Below are 15,380 nucleotides of genomic sequence, written 5' to 3'. Positions count from 1 at the left end.
TGATGATAAAGCCTGCGCGCTCCCTCCTGGAACAGGTGGGGCCTGAATGTGGCCTCCATGGCGGTGTTGGTGTCCTGTTTCAGCAGCGCGGCTCCCCCTGCAGGTCGGGCCTGCCCGCCGTAGCGTCCTCTTCCCTCCCCTCCGAGTGGCGCTGCTTCGGACGGCAGATCTGGAGGAGAGGACCGTGTTGTGACTCATCATCCTTTCAATTCACGCTAAGTCAGGTAGGACCTCTGCACGCAACAAAAGAAACAAAATGGATAGATTTACGCCACAGTAATCCTCTTGTAGTGTTGATTTTAAGCCAATGCAGTGCTTGGATCAGTACTATTGGATCTGATCTCCTCAACGCTGATATTATTGGTACATGAAATTGAAAATCGGTAACTAAAAGTGTTTGGAGTGGTTTCCAAAAGCTATTTCTGGAGAACAAAAACATCTCGGAGTCTTACCAGCTCAGGGAAAAGTATCGTCGCCCTTCATTGATATTATTTTGCAGAATTTCTTGCAATACAGTGTCAGGTTACACCTCTGCTGTAAGACACCAAGGCAGTTATTCATAGCCACATACAAACAAATGACCTTTGACATTATATTTACAAATGAAAAAAGAAAGAATTGAAAAAAGGAAAGCAAGAATGACTGAAATTAATTCAAATAAACAAGAGCTGGTCTGACGATAAGAAATTGCTCAAAAAAATGAATTGAAGTCATTAAAACTAAACGACATTTGATGTTACCTGAAAACAAGAGACGTAAAAAGCCGAAGATTTGCTCAAGAAGCACCTGAACGTGGAAATTCACGGAAGAACTTAATAGATGAAAATGACAAAATAACCGAGAAGTCAAATGGACATTATAAATATATATCCCGCAATTTCCATCCAAAAATACTCAATAAATGCCCTGAAAACCCTGAAATCATTTGCAAGTATTGACTTCAGAAGAAGAGAGGTCGAGTCCCAGCTGTAACGCGATTACAGTAACGCGTTACCTTCGCAACGCCTTACGTCCGGAAATCTCAGAAATCCGATTTATTCTACGGGTTCTTAAACGCGTCACCGCATTGTTGTCAATGTCACGTATTTTTATTTTTATTTTTTGATAAAACCCACGGACGCGCTCCGATTGGCCGGTCTTCGCCGTCCGTGCGCGTCGAAGGAGGGTGTCGGGAGCGCGCATCGGGAGCGCGCAGGGACGCGCGGCCCCGTAGATATAGACGTGCGCCGTCCTTCCATCCGCGGTAATGGCTGAGGACTCCTGCGGCGGGACACCGGCGACGCGCTTCGGATTACCGGACGGGGTTTTGGGGGGGGGAGACGCGTTGAAAGTGCGTTTTATTTCCGCAAAGCTGTGATGAACGCTCGGAACTACAGTTTGTGCGTTTTCTTTTTTTTTTATTTTGTATCTTTTTAATTGAATTCCAGAGCCGCGGTTGCAGAGTGCTGAGTCGCGTCCCCTCCAGGTGTCAACAACATGGAAAAGTAAAAGTTTTATCGGATCAACAAGCGACTGCAGGGGGGGGGGGGGGGATAAAATAACAAATTAAAACAAACAAGCAAAGCCGCGATGTCACACGCTCAGGTGGAGATACCGGGACGCGGCTTCCCGGGCCTCCCCTTGGACCTGACCGACGAGTGCCTGTCCCGGGTGCCGGTGCTGCGGACGCACGGCCTGGGCGCCCGGAGGAACTCGTACGGGCTGCAGAAGATCAGCATGGACCTGGACTCTTCCCTGTACGGGGGCGCGCTGTCCAAAGCCCTGTCCTGGTCCGCGGAGAACATCCTCTCCCTGCCCGAGGCCCGGGCGGAGGACGAGAAGACCGACGACTCCCCGCCGTCCCCGTCCCCGGTGTCCAGCCCGGGCGCCAGCTCCTGCACGCCGCCCCGCGGCGGCTGGGAGCCCGGCCCGGGACCCGGGGCCCCCGACGGCAGCTCGGACTCCGACGGCGAGCTGGCCCCCGCCAAGCAGGTGAAGATCCTGGCCCGCGTCGCCTTCGACAGCCAGTGGGAGCAGGAGGAGAAGGAGGACGCGGAGACCAAGGCCGTGGCCACCTCGCCCGACGGGAGGTACCTCAAGTTCAACATCGAGATCGGACGGGGGTCCTTCAAGACGGTGTACCGGGGGCTGGACACGGAGACCACCGTGGAGGTGGCCTGGTGCGAACTCCAGGTAGGACTCACACCTCCAGGAGGGGCCAAGGCAATCAGAAATGAGATGGTTTTTAGGAACACATGCACCAAAAAATAACCACTTCCCTTCTGCAGACACTTTATCATTCTGTTTTTCATGTGCACGGTGAGACAGAGGGGTGGACAAGAAACCCCCGCTGAAAAAAAACCCCTAATCCAGGTTTCACCCCCTCTCCGAAACCAAATCTGCTCAGCTATTGGCTAATATTTTCTCTTATTTCCTGCACCACTCTGCTCTTAAACCCCCCCCCAAACCCAACTCCCGGACAGCAGGGTTGATGCAAAGCAGCTAATCTTCTGTATATTATTCTTTGCTGACCTTGAATCAGGCTCTCTGTGTGTGTGTGTGTGTGTGTGTGTGTGAGGCTCTGCAAACGGTAACCCGGGGTCATCCTGTCAGCTCCGACCGAACCACGCTGCTCGCCATGATCCGCCCCCATCTCTAATCTCTGTTTTCATTAACAACCGGTGACACAATGGGCCTGGCCGGCTCTCTGGCCGCCTCACGTGCACGCCCGGCGCCCCCGGCAATAAGTCACCGATCCGGACCCTTCGTGAGCCAACGTCGCTATTTGTGGACGATTGTGCTCGGGAAAGTTTCCGTCCTGCACAAGCGGGCCAGAAGAGGTGCGTGACGCGTAAAAAGTCGGGCGACCGGTTCGGCTCCGTCGGCTGGGAAAACGACGGAACGAGGAGAAAGCGAGAATTGAGCGGAAACGTGTAGAAAACAATACAAACCACCAAAACAAAAGCGAGAAACTGAGGCTGGAAAAATTTGGCAGGTGTTATCGCGGGGCGGACCGACAGCTGCCGCCTGAACTGCTCTGATCTCGATAACGCCGTGGAGGATTTAAAGGTTTAGGCCTTAAAGCCACCCCAACAGTCACCCTCGTGCACGCCGTGCATGAATTTAAAGCAGAATTTACAACTCAATTTCCCCTTTATTCTTTACTAACACTGTCATTAAGACAGATTATTCATCTCCCTCCAGTCAGTTGACATCAATCTATTCCCATTTCCTCGCCGCTTTACCCTTTTCCGCTATTTTTCCAACCTGCTCCTGCAGCTTCGTGCTGAGGACGGCCGGAGGAATGGTGGACGGGGTCGGTGGGGGAAGGATGTTTTGCTGCCGCGAGTCATTTCAAGTTACCGCCGCGACTCGAACGCGCCTCCCCTCGATCCGCCCGCCGGTCGTGGGCGCAGAGGGAGTCTTTGTGCCGCGTGGGAGCTCTGCGGGAGGCGCAGGTTTCAAACGCTCCCGGTTTAAAGAGGGTGAGGTGAATCTCCCTTCCCCTCCCCTCCCCGCCGGAGGATCAAGCTCCTCCAACAGCAGGCGGGGGAGTCTTTACCTCGGGAGCCCCACCTGTCACTTGGTGCCGCGGCAGGTGTCGGAGGAGCTTCTGTCGCTGGCGCTTCGTGGCCTCGAGGCAAAACAAACACCGAGCGGGGGGGTCCATCACCGTTTTCGCAGTGACTTTTAAAACACTGTTAAAGTGCGTATTTTTTTTTTTGCTATTTTTTAACGCGTGCTGCCCGGAGCCATGTTGGAAACAAGCGCACCATCTCATGTATTTCCCTCAGACCTGAGCCGGTTTAAGCTCCTTTAATCGTTCCTAATGAGCTTAAAGGTGGCCATTGTTGATATGGTTAGTGTTGTGATAAGTCAACCTCGAGAAAAGACTCCGGAATCAGCCTCCCCTCCCCTCTTCCCCCCCCCCAGCGACCGCTTAAATGAACACAAAGCCTCTGGTGGCTAAACACGATCGCTCCCGTAATGTTGATGGAGCAGCATTTGGAGGTGCGTCATTACAGGTCAGCTAGAAAAGCCTTAAACCCTGTTAATCGTGCATGGCAGCGCCTCCAGCGCTAACCTGCAGCTACGCAAAAATGTCGGGTTTTAAAGGAAACCGACACGCACGCACTGAATGTTACACAATGTCTTACACAAATGCAGGTGCGTGTGGGCGGCGGCCTCCGGGGGGACGTTTTGTGCTCGGGGACTGAAATGTAAACGACTCCTTCATCCGTGACGACGTGGGGCGACGGTACAACACGGGCCCCGGCGAAGACGTTTACCTATCGCGGACGTTTTATCGGCGAGGTATTTGGACAGGGAGGGATAGAGGTTAACAAGCGAGATACATAGAAAGACCATTATGTGAATGTTATTTAAAAAAAAAAAAGAAATGTAAAGAGTAATTTAACATTACAGGACTGTCTCAGAAAGTTCTTTATCTTCTGTAATGCAATTACAAAAAAAAAATTGTCATACATTCTGGATTCATTACAAATCAACTGAAATATTGCAAGCCTTTTATTATTTTTATATCGCTGATTATGGGTTATATCTTAAGAACACTCAAAAATCCTATCTCAAAATATTAGAATATCATGAAAACGTTTTTTTTTTTAATTGCATTACAGAAGATAAAGAAGTTTATCACAATACTCTAATTTTCTGAGACAGTCCTGTATGTCACTGTAGAAATTGTAAATGGACAATTAGCCGCCTATTAGCGATAAATCACCCCAAAAGATGTCAAGCAATTACCTAACAAACCACAACTGCTTGTGTAATAATTTAATACAAATACCTTGAGATAAATACTGGAAAAGAAACGACCCTAGAAATAATCATAAATGGCCTGGAAATTCTTAAAAGATAGAAAAAGAAAATAAATATTCGACTTGAAATTCACAAATATTCGAGCATTTACGGCGAGGATGCCGTAAGGAGACGAGTTTCTTTTTAAGTTAAAAAAAAGACAAGGTTTAGTTTAGTATTAACAGTCAGGTCAGCGAACGTCTCACGCCGGAGTTTTCTCCAAAAACAAAACCCCGTCCAGCCCGGAGTGCCGTATTCGGCGTCTCTTACGGGCCGTCAGTTCAGAATCACCTGTTGCTGCTTTCGCCGCGGCCTCTGCCAGCCGGCCGGCGGCTACCTAGCAACCCCACCCCCCTCCTCGGACCCACGGGTGACTCGGGCGCCGTCGGAGGGGGGCGACCGACGGCTCTGACGGAAATGCAGAAGTGATAAAATATGTATGAGCCATTGCTGCGCGGTAGCCGCGGTCGACGCGCTGCAGCTGCTTCTCGTCCGCTCTTTCGGCGTCCTCCTCCCGGCGCCGTTTCGCCCGTCATCATTAGCGTCACGCTCCCGCGCCGTCGTTATTACTCCTGCGGCTCCGCCTGCAGAAGTAGAGCGCCGAGGCTCATATCCTCTTTGGTGCCGGCCTTTTTTGAAAGGGCATCGGTTACACAATATCTGATCATATTCAAAGTCAGTTTCCGGCTCCCTGGGAACAACACACACATGCATGGATGTGTTTAAATAAAACACAACAGTATCTTAATCCCTGCTTCTTCACCGTCACCTGTATTTTCTGCTCAATCACTGTTGATGAGGGAGGGTCATATTTTATGTAAGATGGTGCTGCTTTTCATTTCAACCTGCCCCATGACGGCTTCAAACATGTTTTCTTTTTCTTATCTTGAGCAGATACTGATATTTTAGAGGAGAGAAGGCTAATATTAGCACGTCAAGGTGTTGCTTTCGCCGCATGACGGGGAAAGGACATAGGAAGTGTCTGCAAAAGGCGCTGAAATGCTCCGCCGATACTTCAGCGGGATTTTGTTCCTTCAAGATTTGGCGCTCATAGTTACGTAAATCAACCTGCACTCGCATTAGGTGTATTTAGCGGAAGAGCTAGCAACAATTTATGTAAATGTCATTAGTGTCACGGAGACAGAGTTAGCGAAGGGCAAAGGGGGGGGGGGGGGGGCCAGCAGGGGTGGGGGTTGAAGACTTGCGTCACTCCAGCAAAACTTGGAAGCGCCACCTTCGCAGCGAAAGTGAGCTCAGTGTTTTCCTTTTCCGCTCGCCGTTCCACCGTTCGCACCCAGTTCCACTTAAACTCATCGATCGTATATTAAAAAAAAGAAGAAAAAAAAAAAAAAGACGGTAAACAGGTTTTTGGCACCGGAGCCGCCGAGGACTGTGGTGCCGTGCCGTCTCGTGTTCGCCTGCGTCTCGTAAAAAGCCTGGCTGTGTTTCCCGTTATCTGAGTCGGGTTTGTGTTGTGTGACCTAACGCCGGCTCCGGGTTCCCTATCAGTCCCGACGTCGGCGCTGCTTTTGCCTCACGGGGCTCCGAGAGCCGGCTTATCAGGGGCCGTCCGGCGCTCTAGGAGGGGAAAGTGAAGGAGGCCCGGGACGATAGCCCACATTTCCGCTCGGCGTGACGTCACGGTGACGCGACGGGCTGTTCGTTTGTTTGCCTCAGAGAGGAACGCCGCGCCGTGTCGCCTCCAAAACATCGTTCCGTACTGAATGTGCGCTCCCTTGACGATTGCTTCCCGAGAAATGACCCGCGTCGCTAAAACTAGATAGCGGCACCTCATTGGCTGCCGTCGGTAGCATGTCAGCGTCCTGCCGAGGCCGGGATGTGGACGCGCCAGAACAGCTGGGCCTCCCGTGTGCACGTTTGTTCTGGGAGTTGTAAATACACACTGATACTTGTGTTTTAAAATATAAATATCCCGAGTAAGTGCGTGCGCGGGGGATAGGCTGGTGTTCTCATCGACAGGAACGGGTCAAAGATACACGAAACGCCCCCTGTGTTAAATGTCTTCTTCAACTATATATATGTTTATGTATCGCTAAATGCTAATACCTTTATAATAACTTCATTTTATATTTCCGGTTTTAACTGTCATTATTAAGATAACATAAGATCAACTTTATTTAATTTTCCAAGATAGCCCTGTCGCAGCAGCTCCGACTATTCTTACCTCTATCCCTTATTTTTAACATTACCGCCCACATCCGTTCAAACAACTTGATTAGTCATTCTGATTTCTTTTAAACCGGAAAAATGCAGCTTTGCACGTGCAATAGATTGAAAAATATCTTTTAAAAATATGAAATAATTCTATAAACTTCCAGCCTTAAGTAGGCCTACAGGAAGTCACTTGAAAATAAGCAGGGAATTAATCCAAAATGTATAGAAAACTGACAAAACAGTAGGCTAGAAAGTGCATTATAATCATATTTTTTGGTTTAAAAAAATATCTATTTCTATATTGAAGTACCATTTGACCCGCTGTATTTTACAGTCACCGCTTCACATTTCCAGTGCGCTGGTCGTCCCCAGAAACCCTTTAAAATGACCTTAATATCCGACCCCTCGTCTTCTCCGTGTCCCGGAATCACGTGTGTCGCAGATTAGCTCCTTTACGCTCGTCCGCCGAGGACCGTCGAAACTATTCACGGTGTGTAACATTGCACGGGGAGGCCGGGGGAGGGAAAAAAAAAAAAAAAAAACAAGGAAAGCAAAGAAAACATGGTCACACACAATCCAGTTTGAAGTTACATCATCTTTGTGTTTAAGTACGCCCAAAACGGCAACAAAAACAAAGAACTGGCTTCGGCCTCAGGCCGGGCCCTCGGTTGTACTGTGTGATTTTTACCGCATTACAAACCCTGCTCTGTTGTGTTCCTCTCATGTATTTGGGGATTCTAGCACCCTCTGTGAATGAGTGGGGGGGGTCGGGGTCTCTCGCGACCCGCCGGCTTGACCTCGGGACCCGGAAATAACAGCGGCGCTCTAGAAAGCGACGAGCGAGCGGCGGACTCGCGGAGAAACATTCCCCTCTTGCAGTGTTTTCAGTATTGACAGTGTTAGCCTGTGTGTGTTCGTTTGGGGGAAAACACGTGGTCACGCCGCAACGAAAGGGTCCCGCTTCCCAAACAAACCCGGGACTTCGGATTTAAAGGGAGGGGGCGCGGCACGGTGAGCCCCCCCCCCCGCCTTTGCCGTCCAGAAAATGTCCGGGGGTCCGCCGTCCCCCCCCCCCTGCGGGACGGTCGTCAAAAAACACCGTAATGTGTTTTCTCAGTCAACACGCCATCTTAGCTCATGTTTGATACGTCCGAAGAAACTCTTTCACCTGCCAGAGAGGCCTTCAAGCGCGCCTCAAAAACTCAGTGTTCTGCAGATTTACCCAATGGGAGTTAGCCTTGCTGGGATAACGATCTACAGTCGTGACTCACGGCTGCCCTTCCAAAGAAAACCAACAAGCGAGCCTGTAAAATAATGAAATTATCGACGGCCGTATCTTGTGACTCGCACAAAGGACTCGGCAATCGGGAGCGGTCAGCGGTCAAACTGTTTCGCTTCATGCTCTTCTTTAATTGGATTCTCAACGCCCTCTCCCCTCAAAAGACCAAATGTTGCTGGTGTTTCGGACAAACTCAGAAGGGTGTCCAACATTTCAAACCCCACAACACCCTGAGACCAAAAAACTGGTGCACCCAAAGGACAGAACACCCAGGTAGATATAGAGAATGCTGTGTATGCTGTCGCTTGCCCTGAGGATTGTGAAGACGTTTACATCGGAGAGACCAGCTCCACGCAAACGTGTGCCCAACGCTTCAGGACTCCATGGTCCACCTACACCCGAAGGACAAGGGCGTCAAAGAAGCCATCTTTGTCTTAGCTTTTGACAGCACTGTACTGAGAACAATACCGAGACGGATTTGCGCTCAAGTACCCGGACCTTCTGTACCCTTCAGACAACCAGAAAACAGCCACCATCAGGATCAGCCTCCGATATCGTCCATGTGATCCAACGGGTGTCACTCCTTTGCCTGGCTTTACCTTTTCCTGTTCCGGGTTAATCCCAGAAAAGTTGCTCTGTTGTCCGCAGCAAACGACACCCCCATTAGCATAACGACCCCTTCGACTTTCTTTCTGCTGATCGACTTTTACGTTTTCGTAACAGACCAACAGACCTGGACCCGCCCAAAACCCCCGCAGTTATATTCAGAAACTCCTCGCAGGTCATTAGAACTGAAGAATCCTCTTGAAAGATTGGCTTCAAGTGAAGAAATTCACGTCCGATTGCGGCGACAGGAAGATTTCGGGAAGAATTTACCAAACGGCAGGCGGATGAAAGAAAAAGGCGTGTGCTTCTTTGCAGATACTCGGAATTTCAAGCGATATTCGAGGATTCCGAACGTCTTAAAAAAAGTAAGACGACGGCTTGAGATGAAAAAGGGTCTTCTTCCCTGCAGAGCCTGGGGTCATTGCAACTTCAGAAGGATTCGCCCGCTCAAACCTCAAGTCAAATATACCGGGATTTCCCGGCAAATCTTTGAAAGCGGTCCCTCTTGATGCCTCCGACATGTGGAGCTTCGAGGATCGGGACGGATCAAACACCAGCAGCCCGTCTCGGTTAATGACGTGTGATTAAATGGATTATAACTCAGCGAGAAAGTTGCGGAAAGTAATCAGCTGATTTAACCGGTGCTTTTAAAAAACACCTTCGAAACCAATTTGGAATCGATAAATTCAATGATTCCACGAGGGAGGCGTAAATGTCCACCCGATTACCCGGCTCTGAAATAGCCGCCAAGTTTCTTTCGTATAAATTTGTGTTTACAATTCGACTTTCCTGACGTTAAAATCAACAAACGTCAAGGGGGGGCTCCCGTAATTAATCACCCTTTTAACCGGGGGGGGAAATAAATAACTGTTTCGTCATTATAAAACCACTCGCCAGAAAGGCAGGGAGCTCTGAGATACGGAGTTCGTCTACCCCGCCCGTCTTTCCACCGAGCAAACCCGGCCGATGTGACGCTCAAGTGCACTAAAATGGGCCGTAAAAGAAGTATGTGCAAACACCGTAAAGCCCCACACTGTCAATCAGTTACCGCTAGAGAAAGCGGCGCCAGAAGTGTCCTGCCCGCCGGAGGCGTAGCTTTCAGGACCCGCCGTGAATCGTCTTTATGTTTGGGGTGATTTGGACGACCATTAAGGCTATTAGCGCTGATTGTTTCCATTAAATCGAAAGGTCGGAGGTCGTCCGAAAACGACAAAACTCGAGAATCCGGCTCTTTTGAGCATTTCCGACTCCTGGATTTTTGATCCGATGCTTCGACAAAGCATACATAGCGAGAGATACTTGAGATAACGACGTATTTTGTCACCTTTTTAGTACAGTGACCAAAAGTATTCAACACAAATAATGTAAACGTAATGAAAATGGAGCTTATTTCAGTGTTGCATAATACGCAATAATACGCCTCAGGCAAGACTTAAAGTTTGGTTCACAGTTTTCCGCCACGTGGAATTCACCCGACTTGCTCGGCGACCCACTGGTAAATAAGTCATCGGGCCGTATTTCATTCTGCGGGGCTAATCCCTAATCCCTATCAAGTCTGCTGAAACTCCGAGGTGCCGTTGGGATTAAGGGATCGAAAATGCCCGTCAGGATGGACGACTAACCGCTCCACCTGGGAGATTTGTGATTTACCTAAAATTGCACCGCGTCTAAATAAAAAAAAAAAGCATTGAATGGAACTCCATCACTGTTTACATTCTGCAGAGAGGAGCTGCAGAATGTCTTCATTTCTAGACCGGCCGTGTATTCAACATATGATATTTTACTATAGGATTTGCAGATTTACGGGTCCAGGTCTTGCAGAGATTTAGAAACGATCTGCAAGGGTTTATTCTTGGTTTTACAGCCCCGTACTTTAGCTTCGGCCTTTTCTCGTAACCGAACACGTAACAGATGAAACAAAAGAGGCTGTTATTTCACGCAGTTTTCAGTATCCGTGACCTGTATGTCGCTCCTTTAGAGAAGAGTCTCATGTGTTGGTCGGCTGTTCGTTGAAATCCCCACGCAGCTGCTCCGCTAATAGAGCTCAGTTGATGAAGGCCGGCTGATAAAGTAGAGCCGATGTGCGGGAAGGAAGCCTCCCGTGTCCTTGTTTTTAAACTCGGGAGAAAACCGCGCCGGTCGTTTGTCACCGCGGTTGCGTAACCGACATAGACGGAGCGACCCGTTACCAAAAAGTCGCTTGTTGACCCGGCGTCGACGTTGTGTTTCTCATCCGAGACAAAACGCCCGCGTCCTCGGGGCGTCTTGTGATCGTTTTTGCGGAGAGGACAAACTGTTTGCTCGCCGAGCTTTCTCCAAATGCCGTCGTAGCTTCCTTCCCTCGCGGGGTTTTTCGTTGTCGGATTGAGCCGATTGAGCGAAACCGCTTCCTTTTCATATCTTTGTAACTTTAAATGAGACGGGTGAGTCGCTTTTCTGAATTATCTCGCACACAGAACGCGAGGAGAGGCGCGTTTTAGCAACACAAAGTAGGTATTGTTGAAGAATTATCGGCCAGAAACCGTATACCGTCATATCTGGTGCTGAAAGCATTCCATGGCCTCTTTCACACCTCCGACAAACACGTTCTTTCCGTTTTTTTTTTTTTTTTTGTGTGTGTCTTCGTAAATTGCACCTGATAAAAAGCGCTGGCAGAACCGGGTGGCTCGGGATTGTAAAAAAAAAATCACCCGTCCTGAAAGGCGAAGGCCTCCCGATTTACAGGGACCTCATTAACCCGGGGGCTTCGGAGAGCTACGGAACGCAAACAGCAGACGGGTTAAGAGAAGTTAAGAATAAAAGAGCAAACAGACGAAAGATACCGGATCTCCCGGATCACAAACAGATCGGTCTCTCAGAAACGGTGATGCAAGATTGCAGGAGACTACCCGCCTTTCGCTGTCCTGCCGACATATTCCGGGCGGCTTTATCTTTCTTCTGGGTCTTTTTTTTTTTTTTTTTTTTTTAACGTGGTAGGTAATTAACAAGGCGCCAAGAGTCAGGTCCGGCTCTCGGTGTGAGAGCGGCAGTCAGAGGCCAGTTTGAGTCCTCAATCCTTATGAGATTAATGGCTAACCTCCCTCTGCCCGCTCCATTTACAGAACATGTCAGGTTTTCCTTGGAAACGGCACACAGGCGCCTCAGTTCTCACCTACAAACATCTAAATGCAACACTGTGCCGCCGTTCGGTGCCTACGTGCGTGTTTATACGGCGCGCATGTCAGTCAGTCAGTCAGTAAGTCGGAGGGGTTGTCGGTCTTTGTGCCATGAGGTCACGCCCGTCTCTCTCTCTTGCCTTTGACCTCAATCCCAGAACTTTGCGAGTCCGACGTCACTGCGTCTGATGGACAGAAGGAGGTTTGGAGGCGGGAGGCGGGGGGGGGGTTGATGCCACCGCCGCCGCCGCCGCTCCGCCGTTGGAAGGTGTGTGTGACCTCTGGCCCGTCTTGGGAGGGATTCTGGCCGTCGGCATCTGGATGACAAGCCCGTTAACGTCACGTGCGGCCGTGCGTTTTGCGGCGGTTTTGCGAAGGACATGGTTGTGCCGGAGTTACAAGAAAAACATAGCAATAATGAATAATAGTAGAAAATTGTATAAACCGTAAAAAAAAAAAAAATTGAAAAAAAGGGGGGTGGAATAAGAAATACAAGTGAAGACTTTTAAGTGTCTTAAGGTTTTAAGTTCTAAGTGAAAGATAAGGAGTGCACAAGAGTATGAAAAAAATATCAAACATGTAGCTGTTGTGAAATGAATTATTACAGTTATGACTAAACAGTAAAAAAAAAAAATAAAATAAAAAAAGAAGAGGGGGGAGAATAAGAAATACAAGTGAAGACTTTTAAGTGTCTTAAGGTTTTAAGTTCTAAGTGAAAGATAAGGAGTGCACAAGAGTATGAAAAAAATATTAAACATGTAGCTGTTATGAAATGAATTATTACAGTTATGACTAAGCAGTAAAAAAATAAAAAACAAAAAAAAAGGGGGGGGGGGATAAGAAATACAAGTGAAGACTTTAAAGTGTCTTAAGGTTTTAAGTACCAAGTGAAAGATAAGGACACAAGAGTATGAAAAAAATATCAAACATGTAGCTGTTATGAAATGAATTATTACAGTTATGACTAAACAGTAAAAAAAAATAAAATAAAAAAAGAAGAGGGGGGAGAATAAGAAATACTAGTGAAGACTTTTTTTAAGTGTCTTAAGGTTTTAAGTTCTAAGTGAAAGATAAGGAGTGCACAAGAGTATGAAAAAATATTAAACATGTAGCTGCTATGAAATGATTTATTGCACAGTTATGACTAAACGTAAAAAAATTAAAAAAAAAAAAAAAGGGGGGGAATAAGAAATACAAGTGAAGACTTTAAAGTGTCTTAAGGTTTTAAGTACCAAGTGAAAGATAAGGACACAAGAGTATGAAAAAATATTAAACATGTAGCTGTTTTGAAATATTGCACAGTTATGAATATATATGTCTCTCTCTATATATATATACAGATAGATTATTACAATTTACAGTAAGTTTTTTTTAATTTTTTTTTTTTAAGGTTTAAGATTTTGAGATTCCCTGCCGCTGAAGGGAGAGGAATTAAAAAGTGTGATAGCCTCAGGTAGGAAAACCAAGTGGTGTTCAGAGGAGGGAAAGTTCTCTCTATGAACGGGTCAAGTTGGACGTGGAATTATTCTCACTTTTTCTGACTCTGCAACAATCAACAGTCGGCCTTGTGCACGGTTTCTGGATCTGGAGTGATGTCTCGGGGGTTTATGAGGTCGTTTCTCGCCAACTGCTAGCTTGCCAGCTCGGCGTCAAGATATTAACTGACCGGCCTCATGTGAGCGTATTTATGTTGACATCGATATATTTTTAAAAGCCCTATTTCAGCTGCTGGAACCGGCTGACCGATATATCGGTCAACCCCTCCCCTAGAAAAAAAAAAAAAAAAGATGCATTAAAAACTCTCATTCTAACCCTCCGCGGCGTTTCCTGCGGGCTATAAGAAATATGACTGAATCCTTTTTTTTTTTTTTTTCGCTTGGCCTACTTTTCACTATTTATTCAAGGCTCCGGGAGATACCGCAGGCTGTCCGCGTTGACTGGATGTTCCTCAAATCTTGGCCAGACTTACAGTACCTGTCAGAGTGTAACATCGGGACAATGCGAACTGTTCAGTCCAGTAATAAGCCGAGTAATAAGGCGTGCACCACCTGGTTGGCCGGCGTGCCGCGTTCGTGTCCTGGTTGTCATAATAGGGGCGCTGACAGGGACTTCTTAATACCAGCGACTCCTCTACCATCAACACTGCTTATGTAAGCCCCCTCCCGGCTGCATGGCAACGAGCCCGAGTATTTCCAGACCCCCTACTCACCAGCGCACATCTCCCAACGGGTAAGAATATGCGATCCAGCTGGAAGAAGTCATATTGGAATAAAACTTTTACTGAGGCTCATTTCACACATTTTTGAATCCCGGCTGTTCTCTCCTTCTGGATGTGCCCACTTGTCTTCTCAAAACATTCAGTTTGTTGTTATGCTATGTCCTCCCCTTCCCCCCTCCCCCTCCTACCGCTCCCGCCTTCCATCGCTTTCCTAGGATTTATGCAATGTTTTCTGGCGGGGTTTTTTCCGTGTGGGGATGTGCGGTAGAAGTTCGATAGAAGCCTCACGCAGCTGTCAACAGATGATCTCGTCTTTACTAAATGTCCCTCGGGGCCCGTCAAATAATATTGCGGTGTCGTGAAGTCATACCGAAACTATGATTATCTGTACTTATGAAATGATTCACGTTCTTTGGAAATGGCTGTCGACGCGTGACAGCGGTTGAAGTTGCATGGAAGCTTTGTTTGTATTCAAATTACCGCTGCTCGTCGGAGGCCGTGTCGTGCGACCCCTTTATTATTGGCTTTATTTACAGCGTACCCTTGTTTTTTGCGGGGGTTACGTTCCAAAAAGAACCCGCCATAGGCAAAATCCGGAAGTAGAAACCTTTATTTTTTTTTACAATTATTATACAATTAAATACTCTATTATACATCGCTGCTGTCGTCCTTATGTTTTTTTTCTTCCTTCTTTATGGAACGAACGGAAGATTCATTAATTCCGTAATGCCGACCTACAGCCGCATAGCTTTTACCTTCCCTTAGCATGTCCAGAAGTTTAACTTGCAATAAATAGCATCTTCCGCGTTTAAAACATTATGGGTTTTAGGGAAACTCGAAATTGCAAAAGAATTTGCACGTATGTAATGTAAATTTGGCAAGCTGTTTTACATGTGTGTACATATTAAACTGCAAGAAGCGGAGTGACTTTGCACGATGTGCACGATGCAAATCCGTGAAGTAGCGAAACCGTGAAAAGTAAACCGCGTTTTAGCGAGGGATCACTGTATTGCGAAACAAAACGGGATTCCGCGAACAGTTTTAAAGGCGAGGGTAGCAGCGAGTCCGGGGAAGAAGACAGCGTCTGATAGGTGGAGTCACCTGAAACGTGACAAAGCTAACGGGGAAAAAAAAAAACAACCAAAAAAAA

At 47.7% G+C, this 15,380-nt stretch overlaps 1 protein-coding gene across 2 annotated transcripts in view; it reads left to right on the top strand.

The window, feature by feature from the left end:
- The first annotated feature begins 1,110 nt into the window (after positions 1-1,110).
- The window catches only part of wnk4a (WNK lysine deficient protein kinase 4a), a 53,881-nt gene continuing 39,611 nt past the window's right edge, over positions 1,111-15,380 (top strand). For both annotated transcript variants that reach the window (XM_086140191.1, XM_086140189.1), the window contains exon 1: positions 1,111-2,172. In XM_086140191.1, coding sequence (XP_085996317.1) covers positions 1,570-2,172 — 603 coding nt within the window. In that variant the 5' untranslated portion in view covers positions 1,111-1,569. The remainder of the gene's footprint in view (positions 2,173-15,380) is intronic.

Source organism: Fistularia commersonii, chromosome 32 (assembly GCF_037954325.1).
Source record: "Fistularia commersonii isolate RoL2024-O1a breed Wild chromosome 32, RoL_Fcom_v1.0, whole genome shotgun sequence".
In the NCBI taxonomy this organism is placed as follows: domain Eukaryota; kingdom Metazoa; phylum Chordata; class Actinopteri; order Syngnathiformes; family Fistulariidae; genus Fistularia; species Fistularia commersonii.
Note: the sequence above shows the minus strand (reverse complement) of the source record. Positions and strands in the feature narration are given on the sequence as shown.